This window comes from Hydra vulgaris, chromosome 15, assembly GCF_038396675.1.
Source record: "Hydra vulgaris chromosome 15, alternate assembly HydraT2T_AEP".
NCBI lineage: Eukaryota > Metazoa > Cnidaria > Hydrozoa > Anthoathecata > Hydridae > Hydra > Hydra vulgaris.
In genome coordinates this window covers 30542582-30560000 of record NC_088934.1, presented here as the reverse complement: position 1 = coordinate 30560000, position 17419 = coordinate 30542582, and the positions used below count along the sequence as shown (strand labels likewise).

Below are 17419 nucleotides of genomic sequence, written 5' to 3'. Positions count from 1 at the left end.
GAATTTCCAACAAAATAAACTCAAATCTTTACAACAAAAAATACCATTGAGCTGAAAACTTACAAAAAAGGACTTTTTTTGCTTGTGGCAGCTAAAAAAGTGGCCATTCAGATCCATTTGAGTAAGTTCATTAAAATCATGTGTAACTATTGCTCATTGTATATTGGCTGCAAGGAAAATTGTTCAGATGACTTCGATTTAAATGCTTTAAATGATTTAAATTATATTCCATTCATTCTAAGTTTATACAAATAATCAGTCGCTCCCTTATCTAGAGATAATTCATAAAAACTTATCGAAGTTCTTGAATCAAAATTTATTTGAAGTTTTTTCTCAGAGAATAGGAGCAAATTTTAGCCATCTCATTGCATTCATTGACATCTGGAAACAATTATAATGTAATATTCAAAAAAACTTATTTTTGAGAATGTTATCTAAGACAACATATATATGGGTTAAACAAAAAAATAACTACCTAATAATCTAGTACTGGTGATTATCTATTAAAAAAAGAGGGGAAAACAAATTATAAAAACATTACAAACAACTGACCAACACAACTGTTGTTTTTCAATATCCACCCAGACTTGCAAGTACAATTGTAACTTCCATTAGTTTTAACACAATCACTGTTAGCCAAGTTGCAAAATTTAGCCAACTCATTGCATTCATTGACATCTGAAAACAATTATAAAGTAATATTCAAAAAAAACTTATTTTTGAGAATGTCCTTTAAGACAACATATATATAAGTAGAACAAAAAAATTAAATACCTGGCAATGTGGTACTAGTGACTAAAATAAAAATATAAGGGGAAAACAAATTATAAAAACATTACAAACAACTGACCAACATAACGTTTTTTTTCCAATATCGTTTCAGACTCGCAAGTACAGTTGTAACTTTCTTTACTATTCACACAACCACTGTTAGTTAAACTGCAACATTTAACTAACTCATTGCATTTATTGACATCTGAAAATATTTATAATGTAATATTCAAAAAAACTTATTTTTAAGAACATCATTTAAGACAACGTATTTAAAAAAGTAAAATAAAAAAAATTATCTAGATATTTTAAAATTACGTTATGTCTCAAATTGGTTACCATCAGTAACTAGGGTAAACTTTATTACTTATACATAACAATTTTAAAATGCAGAAAATGTTTTTTTAGAATTGTTATGTTGCTATTTATCATGTCTTATTTTATTTATAACGCAAAAAAAGTTTTATCACAGTTAGTAATTTTGTCACATGGAATAAATATTGTTTCAATTCACAACCATTATTATTTATGAAAATTGGTTTTTCATTGATTATCTTGGAAATCATTTCTTCGTTGTGGTCTTTAATCCCACTTGTTAGTTTAATAAGTTTGTCTGTATAAACTAATCAAATATCCCTTTACCTGTAAGTATTTGTTATTTTATGTAAATTATATCTGTATCAATATATATATATATATATATATATATATATATATATATATATATATATATATATATATATATATATATATATATATATATACACACACACAAAAACACATGCACACACACATATATGACTCATATTTTTTTAAACAGTAGTTTGCACATATATATATATATATTTATATATACCTACGAGGATATATATATATATATGTATATATATATATATATATATATATATATATATATATATATATATATATATATATTTATATAAGGATTTGCTACCTTCATTTGCTTATTTTATTTGATACAGCTTTTTTATAAAAAGAAGAAAAAAACAAAGAATAATGAATTAAGAGATTGCTGCCCCTATTTTTAGGCAAACATTGAACAATGAGATTTATTAAATTGCTGCAGTTGGTTGGATTCAATCAGAATAAGTAGTTATATAGGAGCTTTTAAAGGAATTCTGTCACTTTTTCAAAGCATATTTTGTGACATGGAAAATACATTTGTTGGTTCTATTTTCAAACTTACAGTTTTACTTTTACCTAAAAACCTTTTTTTTTTTTTTTTTTTTTTTTCACCTTACAAATATTATTTATTTATTGCTGAGACATTCAACTATTTTCCACATTCATGATTTTAAATTTAATGTAGAATGCTGGTTATACAAACATGTTAAAGAAGATTTAATTGTGACTCTTCTAATGAAGTAGTTGATAATCACTCACTTTTTTTAAAAAATGTGTCTGAATTAAAATTTTGTGTTAAATTGTTTCTAAAGTTGAGAGTAAAACATTCAAGTCTTGGTTTCCAGTCAAGTTCATATACAATTTGTATCTGATTTTAAAGGACTGTTTCAATTTTCTTGACATCATACAACAATGTCATTGAGAAATGCTTACCAGTGTCATTAGATGCTACACATAAAAGTATTCTTGTGGCTTTTTGTGTGATGCTTTTTCTTATTTTATTAATGAATATCAACTTGTTAAATTTTGTTAAAACACTCTTTCTAAGGTTGAGCTAATAGAAATAAAAATTATTGACACAAATAACCAAATCCATTTTATAAATTCCATTATATAAGTTTAAAATAAAATCTTGAAAACATACTTTCAAATGAAGAGATTTTCAATGAATTTGGTAATTATTTAAATAAAATAGCAATACCAGGCACCAATAAAGACAATACAAGTGATTTACAAGATGGAGTGATTTTAAAAAAACGTCCTTTGTTTTCTACTGAACCAATTGTAATTCATATTCATTTGTTTACAGATGAGTTAAAGTCTGTTAATCCTCTAGGTTCTAAGTGAGGAAAACACAAAATTAGTGGTATTAATTATATTAAAAATTTGCATCCACACTATTGCTCTCAAATGTCACAAGTTTATTTAGCTGAAATGGTTTGCCCTAATATTTTTAAGAAAACGTCTTATTCTGAAATTATGAAACCATTAATTGATGACTTACAGAGTTGATCAAAAATGGTATATATTTTAAAAACTTGCAATATTAATTGTTCACTTAAAGTATGTCTTGTGACAGTTTCTGCTGACAACTTAGGTGCTCATGTGCTAGAAGATTTTGCTGTTGCATTAGTTCGAAAAGGATTTGTCAAATCTACTCATTTTGAAACAATGAAACTAATAAAATATCACACTGACTGTTACTTAAGAACTGATAATAACTAGTTATAAGTGCTGATCCTCATCCTAACGCCAGTAATAATAGACACGACTCTGAGGAGATGTTTATTACTTAATCACTACACAAATTATGTTTACACATCAGCATTAACGTTTTTTGTTTTTTGTTTTTTTTTCCATTCTGAGACCTTAAATTGTTGTATGCATACTTTTTATTATATAATCAATTTTTTGTTTTTAAGTGTTTTTGTTAGGTGACATATTTTTTGTATATCTTCATTCATATTGGTGCTTATAGAACAATTTATTGTTTATTGATATTGTTAGTGCTGTTTAGTTGCATTATCTGCCTTGTTTATATTTTAAATATTCCTCTATTATTCATTATTTTTAGTCTTGACGGCTGTCAAAATATGCCTTGTTCAAAAAATAATTCTCCTTTATTCTACTGCACTTCATTTCTTCTCTGAGGCATTCACTACTCGTGTGTGGCAAATTTTATATGTGCCAGAATTATATATATGCCAAAGTTTTTAAATAATATCCTGTGAATATACCTGTGTATGAAATAAATAAATCGTGCTGCTTGGATAATCTTTCATTTTTTTAACTTTAATTTTTTTTATTTTTTATTTTTTCACACCTTTGCTTCCAACAAGGCTGCAAGCAACCACTATAAGAGTTGGAAGTTACTGGAAGAGAAAAGATGAAGTTTGTAGAGCAAGATAACGATTGAGAGAATACTTAAAAGACTTAAAAAGAATTAAAAGATTGCAAATAATTTGAATCAATTGGTTACATATCAAGTTTTAATGATGACTGCCCTGCATACTGTTTGGAATATCTTGAACTAAAAAATATAGGTGATATTTTTTCACGAGTTATTAAAAGATACTCTCTAGGATATTTAGCTTATATGATTGCATCAATTGTTAATTCCTTTGTAGAAATATGACTGGGAAATTTTATTCCTTAAATACACTACATGGTGCATTATCCAAAACAAATTGAATTTTTGGAAACTTTGCCAAATATTTATGGTGTATGGGATTTGAAGCTAAGCACAGTTACTTTAAGTGTCTTTTACATGTTGTTTCTAATTTTAAAAACATCACTTATACATTGTAGAAGCGCCACCAAATGCGCCAATGAATTAAATACATTTGATTTTATGAAAGGTGAGTAACACAATCAAAAAAATGGTATTAGCATATCATTAAATTCATAACCATTAAGGTTAGTATTAAATTAGTAGTAAAATATTAAAATAGTATGAAGAAGATTTTCAAATTACACACAATTTTGTACTCAATCAAAACACTCAACTATGAAAAGTGATAAATGTTTCAATGAATCATTGTTCCTACTAAACTGGTGACTTTGATGTTCTTGTAATTACTGAGCTGATGTAATTACCAAGCTCTTACGTATTTCTAAATACCACAATTGATAATGACCATTTATAAGAAAATTTTATGAGTTGCTTGCTATTTTATGATACAAATGTTCAAATTGTTTAACTATAATTGTCCATCCATTGTTCAAAATTGTAATAAATAAAATCTTTTCAGTTCAAGAATTTTAGTTAATAAAATATCTTATTAAGTTGTGGTGTTATTTGCCAGTGTTATTATGTTGTATTTTCTAGCCTTTTTATAGTCTTTTCTTTTTTAATTATTCTGAAGACACATAGTAATGTGTGCTTACACACATCTTATGCTATGCACTATTGTAACTGTGTTTTGTGTTGATAGACCAAGGCTGGTATAGGTATATTTTTATCCTTTATATTTTCTGTTATATTATTATCTTAATTCTACTAACAATAAAATGCAAATAATACTTTTGTAGTTAAAAATTGTAATTTTTTTTTATTACTTTTTTTAGATATTTGTAAGCTTTACCCGACTTTCCTTTTTTGGTACCTGCTGCGTTGTGACGGATTTTTAAAAGAACTTGACTGATGTTAATGCCGTCTTTATATCGTTAAGTATAAGCAATGACATTGCTGATAGGGAATTAAATTCAAAATATTATTTTTTAGATAATATATCAAGTTGTTAATGTGTTTTATTGTTATTAATGATTTAATTACTAATAACCGTATTATGGGTTGCTTACTGGTAATATAATAACATCGTAATATAACTTAGTAACTTAAAAACATTGCAGAGATACAATAATGCACCTTGTGCATACTTAGTTTAAAATGTTAAACATATGCTAAACATTAATTCAGTAAGAATAAGTTGTTTTTTTATATAAAAGGAGAAGATATTGATGGTTCAGTTATTACCCAAATAGATGATTTTGTGTTTCAATTTAGATATAGTTTTAAGGTATTTAGATATAGTTTTAAGAAAAGTATAAAATTTCAAAAAAAAAAATTAATTTTATTTGTAAATGTAAATAACAATTTTTATCAAATTACTTTTATGTAACCTGTTTTTGCTAATTAGTTACTTTTACACATAAAAGTAATTTGTTGTTATGATGTAGTTTTATTTAACTTTGTAAAGTAAGTGCTATGTCTTTTAAATATTATATTTACGTAAGTTTACTTCATAAATAACTTTTTTTACATTTAAAAAGTAAATTACAATTTGATGTAAAGTTTTTATATAATTATAACCAAAATTACTTTTCAAACTACTTTACTTTACACAACTTACCATTAAAAGTAAGTTACATTTAGAAGTAAAAGTAAAAATCCAAATAACTTTTACTTGTAAAAGTAAATTACTTTTTCAAGTAACAGTTACTCATTTAAAAAACTTAACTTAAGTAATTAAGTTTTACACGCTATATAATTATTGTAAAAAAAAACGAATTACTTTTAAATGTAAGTATATTATATATTTTTACATGAGTTATGTAAAGTAATTTACGTGTAAAAGTAATTTGCATTTTTACATCAATTTAAGTAAAAGTGCCATCCCTATTATGCATCATGGTCAAAAAACATGCAAGTAGGGGTTCTTGTTCCAACTGTAAGCAAATATAAAACATCAGTGCCAAAAGCAAATACAGGGAAAAGAAAAACTATTTTATAAAAATTGTAAATTAATTTTTAAAAAATATATTTATTTACAGATAAAAAAACATAGTTCATATAAAAAAAAGAGAATTTCTTCAACTTTAAAGACAGCTTTAAAGCATGTAAATACAAAGAAGGTCCTGTTCTCACCCTCTAAACAACATTTGAGCAGAGTAAATTTTTGAAAAAACATTCTGTACGATCTTAAATTAAATCGAAATTTATTATTAAAACTAAAATTTAATTAAAAAATGATGTCAAAATCAAATTAATATTGAATTAAAAACAGGTGAATCTAGAAATAAATAAATGTGTGATCTTATTTTTTATTAAACATTGATACAATTTTACCATATTTTATTTTACTGTGTACCCTAAAGTTAATACTATGAAAATTACATATAACCACACATACATTTTTTTTGGTAACTTGGCTATGGTTTTTTAAATACTTTGAAAATTTATAGGTCTAAAAGTTTGCTGAAAAAAGAAAACTAAATTTTTCAACTGTAGTTATGTATTAAAGAATCATACTCTTCAAATTCAAAAAGGTTACAAAAATAACCAGCTCAGGTATATCTTGTATTTCTGAGGTAATTTTAGAAGTTTCTATAGACAGCACAAAAAACTCAAAACTTATTAAAAATAATATTTTCACTACAACCTGAGCCTAAAGCATGGTTTAACTTTAATGGGAAAGTCAATTATACAGTTGCCTTTTTTTTATGCATCTTCTAAAACTAATTTTAAAGGATTAAGTAAAACACCAGGAGCAAAACAAAAAAAATAACAATTTGAATGCTTTGAGAAAGATTAACTCAGTGAAAAGTTAATCCTTCTCAGTGAAAGACTGCTTGTTTCCCATGAACTATTACCAATGTCTAGTAACACCAGTGATGATCTCCACTTTCAAAAAGAAAAAGAAATGAAACTAATCTTTACAAAAAATAGACAAAATTAGTTTTAAAAAAAAGAGAGAGAGTGGAACAAAAAATAGCCTTTTATATGCACACATGAAAATCTGGAAAAAAACTCCAATTAAAAATGAACTTATCTTTAACATAAACTGTTTGCTTGAATTGGACAGCAAACCTTTACAAGTGGTGGTCAGCAAACACAAAACATTATCCTAACAAAACTTTTGTTAGGATAATGTTTTGCAGTGCACTTAGTGAATAGCTTTTTTTGGAAGTATGAATAATTTCATAAATTTTGAGAAAAAGCACAACCATTTGCTACCATTAAACTATGAAAATGTATTTATCATAACTTACCACCTAAAGACTTTAAGTATCAAATATGTTTTATGCGTTTATATTGTTACAACCTGGTATTCAGCCGAATATTGCAAACTATTCAGCCAAATACAGAATGGTAAAAAAAGTAGCCGAATAGACCGAATACCAAAAAGTCACTGAATATATGTGACATCTCATTCATATAATAATGTTGAACTTAACAGTTGTGCCCATTCATGTGTTTTTTGTCTTGGCAGCCATTGCAGCCAAGTTAATGGCAAGAAAGGATAGCTGCACTTTATTTTATAAAAAAATGTGAACAAAAGTGTATGTAAATATCTAACTTATTTAAACTTAAAATTATATAATATTTAAACATATACCCTGTTTTACAATTTTACTTTTACTAGAAAATTATGTTATGACAACATCATCTCAATTTTGATTTATAGCATTTATTTGTTGTTTTATAAATTTTTTTGTTTAAACAATAGTGTTAAAACATTATAGCGCTCGAAATAATTATTTAGAAGTTGCCGATCAACACTGATCAGCTGAAATGATAAGAATTGAAAAGTAGATGATCAAATAAATTTCCGGGCAATCAAATTTTTTGTTAGATTGTTAAAATTTTTGTAGCAATTTTTGTGTCACACTTTTTATGTTTGTGATTGATAGCAGTGCTTATATCGCAGAATTCCAACTTAGTTTAAAATTCTGAAACAATGAAAAAATTAAAAAGAAAATTTTATACTGGGCCTTGTTTTAAAGTGTCTTGTTAAAAATACAAAGGAGCCTTTTAATTAAATTTATTTTAATTGTTTCGTTATAAAGGCACTTTAGGGAGCTTTTAAAAAAAATAATAATAATTTCTTGTATACTTAAGCTGGTTGACCAGCTTATACTAACTTACCATAAAAATTAACAAATAAGAAATTAATTAAGTTGATCAAGTCAAATTTTGATTTGTCATTTGATTATGCAAAGTAATTCATTCTAAACATTAAAAAAAATTTATTTTCTAATCACCTTAAAATATTTTTTAGTGCATTATTATAATGCTGGCTTTGAGAGTACAGAAGGTAAAAAATAATTTTTTTAACAACAAAATACATCACTTTAATTACTTTTGACTTTTATCTAACTTGTTTGTGTTGTCATTGTGTTGAAAGCCAAAACCATTAAAATAATTGCAAAAGCAAATGAAATTAAAAAATTTTTAAATAAACAAAAAAATGTAAACCTCATTAACTTGTTTTGAAGCGCTTTTTTTTTTTCAATTTTATTTGCTTTATTTTAATTTTTTTTTTTAGTATAAATACATTTACTGACAAATATAGTTAACATACGAGGTTGAACATACGATATATATATATATATATATATATATATATATATATATATATATATATATATATATATATACATACATATATGTATATATATACATATATATATATATATATATATATATATATATATATATATATATATATATATATATATATATATATATATATTACATAACTACATAACACTCATACATATAATACTAATAAAGCCATACCAATATTTCCTTGAACATCGTCTATCAGTATTATTAATATCAACGCTACAGGTATCTAAAATATATTATAAATAAAAAAATGATCAATCAAGTTGTTAATACTGTTTAGAATAAAATTTTAAAATTTTTAAAATTTCTACTTAAAATATGACTTTAAAAATATATATATTTTATACAGGATTTGAATATGTTCCATTATATATAGGGTTGCCAGATGTCCGGCTTTTACAAAGAATACAGCGCCTAACCTGTACAAATGAATTTTTTTAATATGTTCTCCTTCGTAAAAGCCGGACATCTGGCAACCCTATTTATATATGATCCTGAATATAGTTTAAAATGAATGAAACTTTTATTAAATGCATAATGTGTCATGACACATATAACTTGATTATTGAAACTTATTGTTCAATGGAATTATACTAAAGGGTTGATGTGATCATTAGTTGATAAATTTAGATAACTCATTTAATTTTATTAATATTGGAAAAAATCTTTCAGCAAATCTTAATCAAATTTGCACTAAATAAGATTTCGCAATACTTTATACTAATGCAGATTTGCACTAAGGAAGTTTGTACATCATCAAGAATCATTTCTTACACACAATTTCATAGCTAATCTATAATAATTTGACAAGGATATGATCAGAATTGATATATATATATATATATATATATATATATATATATATATATATATATATATATATATATATATATATATATATATATATATATATATATATATATATTACTTATCATAAATATTAAATAGAATTATTATTTTTATTGCCATTTGCTTTAAAACATTATTATAAAGCAAAAGGCAATAAAAATAATAATACTATTATTGTAATTGCTATTGTTGTTAATCATGGATACAAGATAGACTTATCAATGTTAAATTGCGCTTTCCATAAACATCCTGGTAAGTAAATAATAATAAAGTAAACAAAAGCAGTATCATGTTAAATAGTTAAAACAGTTCAAAGCAATAAAAATAACTTCTTTAAAGTGTAAAGATAAAACCCTTAGAAGTATTTAAAAAATTAAATAATTATAACATCTAATGAAATTAATGAGACAAATAGTAATTGGATAAACTATATTTGTTTACTTTTAATTAGTTGAATAAATTATTGTTGCTAACAAATAAAAGTCATAAATTTTATTACTTTTAAACCAATAATTTAAAACCTTTATAACAGAATTACAATTTGACTTTTGAAACTTTAATTAAGCAACCTTGGTTTACAGTATTACCACGAGGATCAACTTACTGTAATAGATTTACCAATACCAATATGAAAAAAGGACAAATGTTTTTTTTTAAACTCTCAAATTATTTTTATTTACCCTACATGGAAATCATTATACAACACAGTTTATTGATTTCAATTTGGAGTGAAAAAAACCCTCTATTTTTCTCTTTCTACATTTACTTGTGTTAAATATATTGTTTACATAGCTATTTGTTTTAGTTTTCTGTCATTATGGCAAGTCATACAAACCTGTGGTTACAGAAGTTGATAAAAATGACTCAGATTCTGAGTCATTTTTATTTCATTCTAAGTCAGAAGCAATCAAAATCACTTTTTCCATGAAAGGGAATCATCCTTCTTTTTTTTTCTTTTTTTTTTTTTAACAGACAGGTTTGCTAAGACAAAAGAGGATTTTTCTTAACCTTTGAGTTATGCATTTATGAAGGTATTTTTATATGCATTTATAAATATAATTATTATTTAATTATGCATTAAAACAAAATTAACTTTAATAGTTCATATGCTTTTTTGCCCTCCACTGCGAAGGAAATAAGGAAATACAATAAAAATAACACCATATGAAACATCATAAAATTTTAACCTAGACTAAACCTGTATTTTGAATTATAATTTAAATTTCATTAAAAGAAATTCAAATATGAATAATGTTATACCAGAGCCTAACTTTATTTGCATGAATCTTTATGTTGATTTTTAGTGTTTTTGGTTTTGTTTACAAATCAGCTGTAGAATTTGGCGCAATATAAATAATTTTTTATTAGCGCGATTTTTACGCTTCATGGTAAATGATATGAATTTCAATGAATTTCAAGTCGATTCAATAATAATTTTGTAAAAGTTTACTTTTAGCTATACATCATAAAAGCGAAATGAAGGTTTCATCACTAAACGGGACATTTAACGTTGCCCCTTCTTCTAATTATGACAGAGGTTTGAAATCGGCCACCGCGTGAGGTGGCTGCCTTTGTTTTTAAAGTTCTCAGTAAAACACAACTTTTAAAAGAATTATTTGAGTTTGTATGTTGTAAAGCCTTTAATTAATTGTAATGAATGTATAAAAAGGAAGGTATATTAGTGACCTCACTGAAGGGGTGCGAGGGGTACGGGCAGCACTTAAAAGTCACCCCTCTGTGTCAGATCGTGACACTATCACAGTCTGACTCAGAGGGGTGACACCAAAATGAAAATAATGCAAATATGATAGAACTGCTCATGCTCGTGTAAATTTATTTTTGCTCTCGGTCTAACCAATAGTTTTCAGGTTTTGATTTTTAGATATTCTTTATAAATAACTCTACTATTTCTTCATTTCATACAAAAATCTTTTGTCATTTATTCAAGATCAAAAGATTGTACTTTGTATGTACAACTTTTTTTCTAAACGACATTTTTTTAAAAAAAAAAAATTCGAAACCCGTGTCGTTTTCCTATTTATCAAAGTCTAAAGGGGTGACATCAAAAGTTTACAAAATAAATAAATTCTTTCTTCATTTTACTTATAAAATTGACATTTCTGATCATAAACATTTGTTCAATAATATATTCAAAATAATATGTTCAAAGGTGTTTTTAATTATGAGTTTTTATTTGTATATTTATTTATGTACTATCTGTCAATATTTATTATTCAAAAATTTAACGAATTTGCTCACTATAAAAACAGTGGTAAAGAATTTGTTTAAAATGCGTATACTGATTATTGAGGGAAAGAGACAAGGAATTCTTTTTCCAAAAACATTTGCAATTATAGCTGCGCCAGACAAATTGCGTTAATGAATTGTACTATCCAAGTTCACATTTGAAACTTTTGAGCAATGGTGCGTTTACGTTTTATTTTTTTCAATTGTATTTATATCTCCTATGCAATGAGAAGACCATACTGGGAAGGCTGATTCTATTAATGGTCGGATATAAGTAGTATACAAGAAACGCGACTTCTAAATCATTTTAAATTTTTCTAGCAGTCTATTTCAAGCTCTATTAAAACTGCGTGCTTAGCTTGTAACTTCACTTAAAGGATATTGGATATTATACAAGGCCGACGACACGGATTCCGAAGTGGATGGGCACAATCCAGTTTTTTAATCAGTTACGTAATTGACCGCGAATGCCTTAGGCATTCAGTTTATATAAAAGTGTTTCGTGCGGTACCTTGCCGAACGCTTTTAAAAAGTCTGTATTTTGAGATTTCAGTCTTTAGACTGAGTTAAATCTTGTTAAGTTATGATATTGTGCATAACGTTAATGTTATTTGTTCTAGTGAATAATCTTGAAGAAAAAAGTCCCACTTAAATCTTCTAACTTTTAACTCACATAAATCTTTCTTTTATTTAAATTTAGTTATAATTAGGGTTAGGACTATCGTAATTGCAATTGTAAAAATTAAATACAAATACACATTACAATACAATAATATTGTATTGTAATATTACGGAAACAATAAAAAAAATTTATTTTGGTATTGTATTGTTGTGATGAAAAACAATTACAATAAGTATTGTATTGTTTTTTTTCTAACAATACAATAAAATTCGAGAACTATTGTATTGTTTTGTTTTAATGAAATAAAATTACAATAACTATTGTAATGTTATGATGAAAACAATTACAATAACTATTGTTGTGTATTACTTTATAATAAAGTAGAAAAGCTAATGTACTTTAACGTATTTATATTCATCTCTGACAAACTTACTATTATTTTTGCTATTTTTTATTTACGGATTTGCAATGTATTGCAAATTTTATTTTTTACATATTTAGATTTTGCATAACCTATCTTGTTATGTATTTCTAAATAGCCACAAAATATTGCCTGTCTGATGATAGCGTTACTATTATGAAAAACAACATTCATAAATTATTTTATTCAGCCCTTTTATTTTTTCCTCTTGATTTTAATGCTGCAAAGGAACTTAAAATATTTATGAAAATTAACTTTTTTTAACACAAACAGTTAAACATAATAATTCTTCTCAAATAAGAATGTTAATGTCTTTTATTACAATAACAATATATTGTTATTGTATTACAAAGACGAATTACAATACAATATTTATTGTTATTGTATAGGGTTAGGACTATTGTAATTGTAATGAAAACAATAACAGTAACAATAATTATTGTTATTGTATTAACTTAATTTAGAAACAATAACAATACTTGTGATTTACAACTATTGTAATTCTGTAATACAATAACAATAAACATTGTATTGCAATTTATCTTTATAAAACAATAACAATATCTGAAAAAAAATGTATTGTAATGACCCACTACAATAACAATAAATATTGTATTGTAATTCGTCTTTGTAATACAATAACAATATATTGTTATTGTAATAAAAGACATTTACATTTTTATTTAGGAAGAATTATGTTTAACTGTTTGTGTTACTAAACTTAGTTTTCATATATATTTTAAGTTCCTTTGCAGCATTAAAATCAAGAGGAAAAAATAAAAGGGATGAATAAGATAATTTATGAATGTTATTTTTCATAATAGTAATGCTATCATCAGACAGGCAATATTTTGCAGCCATTTAGAGCTTAGAAATACATAACAAGATAGGTGATGCGAAATCTAAATATGAAAAAAAATAAAATTTGCAATATATTGCAAATCCGTAAATAAAAAATAGCAAAAATAATAGTGAGTTCGTCAGAGATGAATATTAATACGTTAAAATACGTTAGCTTTTCAACTTTAATGTAAAGTAATACACTACAATAGTTATTGTAATTGTTTTCATCAAAACAATACAATGGTTATTGTAGTTTTATTTCATTAAAGCAATACAATACAAAAGTTCTCGAATTTTATTGTATTGTTAGAAAAGAAACAACACAATACTTATTGTAATTGTTTTTCATCACAGCAATACAATACCAAAACAAAATTTTTGTATTGTTTCTGTAATATTACAATACAATATTATTGTATTGTAATGTGTAATTGTATTTAATTTTTACAATTACAATTACAATAGTCCTAACCCTATTATTGTAGTGGGTCATTACAACATTTTTTTTTTTTCAGATATTGTTATTGTTTTATAAAGATGAATTGCAATACAATATTTATTGTTATTGTATTACAGAATTACAACAGTCGCAAATCACAAATATTGTTATTGTTTCTAAATTAAGTTAATACAATAACAATAATTATTGCTACTGTTATTGTTTTCATTACAATTACAATAGTCCTAACCCTAGTTATAATTAAATAATACGACTTTAACAATGCTTTTTGAATAGAAAATTATTTAAAGTTTTGTTTTACTCTTTAAAGTCAGACGTATTGGTGTTTTTTTCAAGAAAAGCGCAACTCAAAGTATTTTTTCGTCCAATATTCTTGTTATATGTTCTAAGTGATACTATAACTGACAGAAAGAAAACACATTTAGTTTTATTTTGTATTTAAATGATAAATTATTTGCATTAAACCGTGTATTACGTATGCAAGGTTATAAACATTTAACAACAATAATATAAGTAGAATTTTACATACCAAAAAAAATAATTCTTTAATAAATAATTTCATATTTATCAGCGCTTTGAGTATATAAAAACTTTTAACTTTTTGCTCATTAAGTACTAATATTTTAGGAAAACATGAGAATAAGAAAACTAGCCTTATAAATATATCGATTCTATATCTATATAGATTTAATGTTCTTTAGATTTAAAATTTATATTCGACATGATTGTTAATGGCAACTTTGATCTATTTTGCATAATGTATAACAACGTCTTATAAAAATCAAACGCATCGCTTGAGTTTGTTAATTATATTTAGGTACTTGTCATAAATTAGACATTTTTTATTATTAGACAGACCGCTGCGATTCGTAGTTTGTTCCAAGTCTGGTTTAGGTGACAAGCGACAAAAGAAATAAATTCGCAAAGCCGTCTCCCGTTTTTGAAAAATAGTCTAAGAAAATTATATTTTTAGAAACACGTTTTTGCTCATGTCAAAAGATTGTTGTTGCATGTTAAACTGATTTGCTTAGATTAGATTTTAAATTTGATAAAAGTATAGAAAATATATACAAGTTTTTCCTTAATTTATCAACAATTTATAATATCATAAAATCGTCTAACTTAATACCATCAAATAAGTGCTCTTTGTAGCTTTTTGTCATTGATTTATGCTTTATTTGTTTTTAATAACGTAAATCACTGTAAGTGATACGACTTCCAGAAGTATTTTTGTGTTTAAGTATTTTCAGTTAAACGAGTTTTCTTTGAGTTAATTTTCGAAGTGGACTAACTTGAACACAATTTAAAACGAAATGATATTATTTTGTTTTAAAAAGTTTTTAAGTAATGATTTTATAAGTTTCTAAAATTATTAAAAAAAAAAATTAGTTAAAATAAATTTATAAAAAAATTTATAAAAAAAATTTATAAAAAATCTATAAAAAATTTATAAAAAAAATAATTATTCAACAATAAAAATGATCATGAAGCAATCAATCAACATGATAATGTCAGTATTCCTTCATGATATATTTTTTTTTAACTCTTTATTTTATTTTGTTGTTGTTGTTGTTGTTGTTGTTGTTGTTGTTGTTGTTGTTGTTGAAGATTTATACGCTTTTCTTATTCAACCAGTTTTTAAGCGTTTATAGTTAACTTTTCCCAGTAAAAAAAAATTCAAATACTGTTAATAAAAACTAAATAATAACATCATGATAAAAAGTATGACGATGATCCTCTTACCCCAACGCATAAGTTTTTCAAAACATTAAAAATAAAACAAAAATAAATTCGACATTTCTCTGTTACACAGCATGATATTCCGTTTTAAACTCTTAAAATTAAATGCTTTTATTAAAAAAAAAAAGAAAAAAAGAAAAGAAATCAAGTTTTAAGAGAGGTAGAGTACAAGAAATAGTCAAACCGCGCAGGTACTCGCTTTCTTTAAAACTCCCCTCCTCTCTAGTACGCATTTGTTCTTTTGGGGAAGCCCCCACCCATATCCCGTTTACCTGCGTATGAACTTTATGGAAGACCCCTAAGATAAGTTCAAATTTTGATAACTCGTCGCGTTGGTTTGATAAGGGACGAACTGAAATTTTTTATATTAGGAGAATTTAGAAAAAATATTTCAACTTTTTTTTAATGTTTAATTTAAATTATTTATATTATTGTTATTTTATTTTTTTATGACTTATTTTTCGAATGATGTATAAAAATACATAAATAAACAAAAAGCAATCATATAGATATTTTTATTTAGACAATATATAAAAAAAAAAGAAAAACTGATTTATTTGCTATTCTCCTAATGTGAAAAAAATCAGTTAGAACCTTCTCAAACCAACGCGACGAACTATATCGTTAAAATGCTATAAATTTAAAAAAAAAAGTTTATTGTTTTTTATAAAAACTACTTTATTCAAAATATTGACCATGGTGATGAATATTTCTCAAAAAAAAAGCAGGAATTATTATTCCTGAAAACTAAAAAAAAAAATGAAAACTTGTTTAAGACAAAGTTTTTTATGTAAACTTTATGAGTTTTTTTTTAAAAAAAACTTCTTTAAACCAATTTTAAACCAGTTTAAATTAGGTTTAAAGGGGATAAGTCACATTTTTCTATAAAGTGATTTGAAGTTATTGTGAAATCCATGGCAATAACCGTCTTTTGTTTTTAAAACGTCACTAGTCAAATGCATTAGATGCTAGCTAAAGTTATTTATTAAGCTTCATACTTTTTGATAAAATAGTATTCTAGAAAGTTACAATTTAAAGACTTTAACCCTTTTAACCAGAGTATCCGATGAAAAAAAACTAAAGTGGACCGCTTTAAATGCCTATATGAAAATCCACTATTGAGTGTTTGCTGGGTTTGGTGGAAATGATGAATCTTTAAACAACCACGCTGCTCATTCTTGGAACGCACTACCAAACGAAGTTGTCAGTGCTATTATTGTCAACTGCTTCAAAGCGAAATTTGATCAGTTATTATTATAGCTACCACAGCGCATCATCCTCCGTGCAATCTAGCACGAGCTAGCATGGCTAACTGTTTAGGGGCTTACGGAAATACATCCGGTTCCGTCTAATTCAACTGCAACTATTTCCTATATTTTTCGTAAAAATAGTTTAGAACTAATTTTGATAATACTTATATGTGATAAATATTATATATGATTATTTATATTATAATATAATACTCATATA

General features: G+C 25.1%; 1 protein-coding gene across 1 annotated transcript in view; it reads right to left on the bottom strand.

The window, feature by feature from the left end:
• LOC136092403 (latent-transforming growth factor beta-binding protein 1-like) overlaps positions 1-14872 on the bottom strand; it is a 66949-nt gene extending 52077 nt beyond the window's left edge. The window contains exons 1-4 of the mRNA XM_065820592.1: positions 14739-14872; positions 8939-8993; positions 851-976; positions 553-678 (exon numbers count right to left, since the gene is read on the bottom strand). Of these exons, the coding sequence (XP_065676664.1) occupies positions 553-678; positions 851-976; positions 8939-8993; positions 14739-14771 (340 nt within the window). The 5' untranslated portion in view covers positions 14772-14872. The remainder of the gene's footprint in view (positions 1-552; positions 679-850; positions 977-8938; positions 8994-14738) is intronic.
• Positions 14873-17419: the final 2547 nt, after the last annotated feature.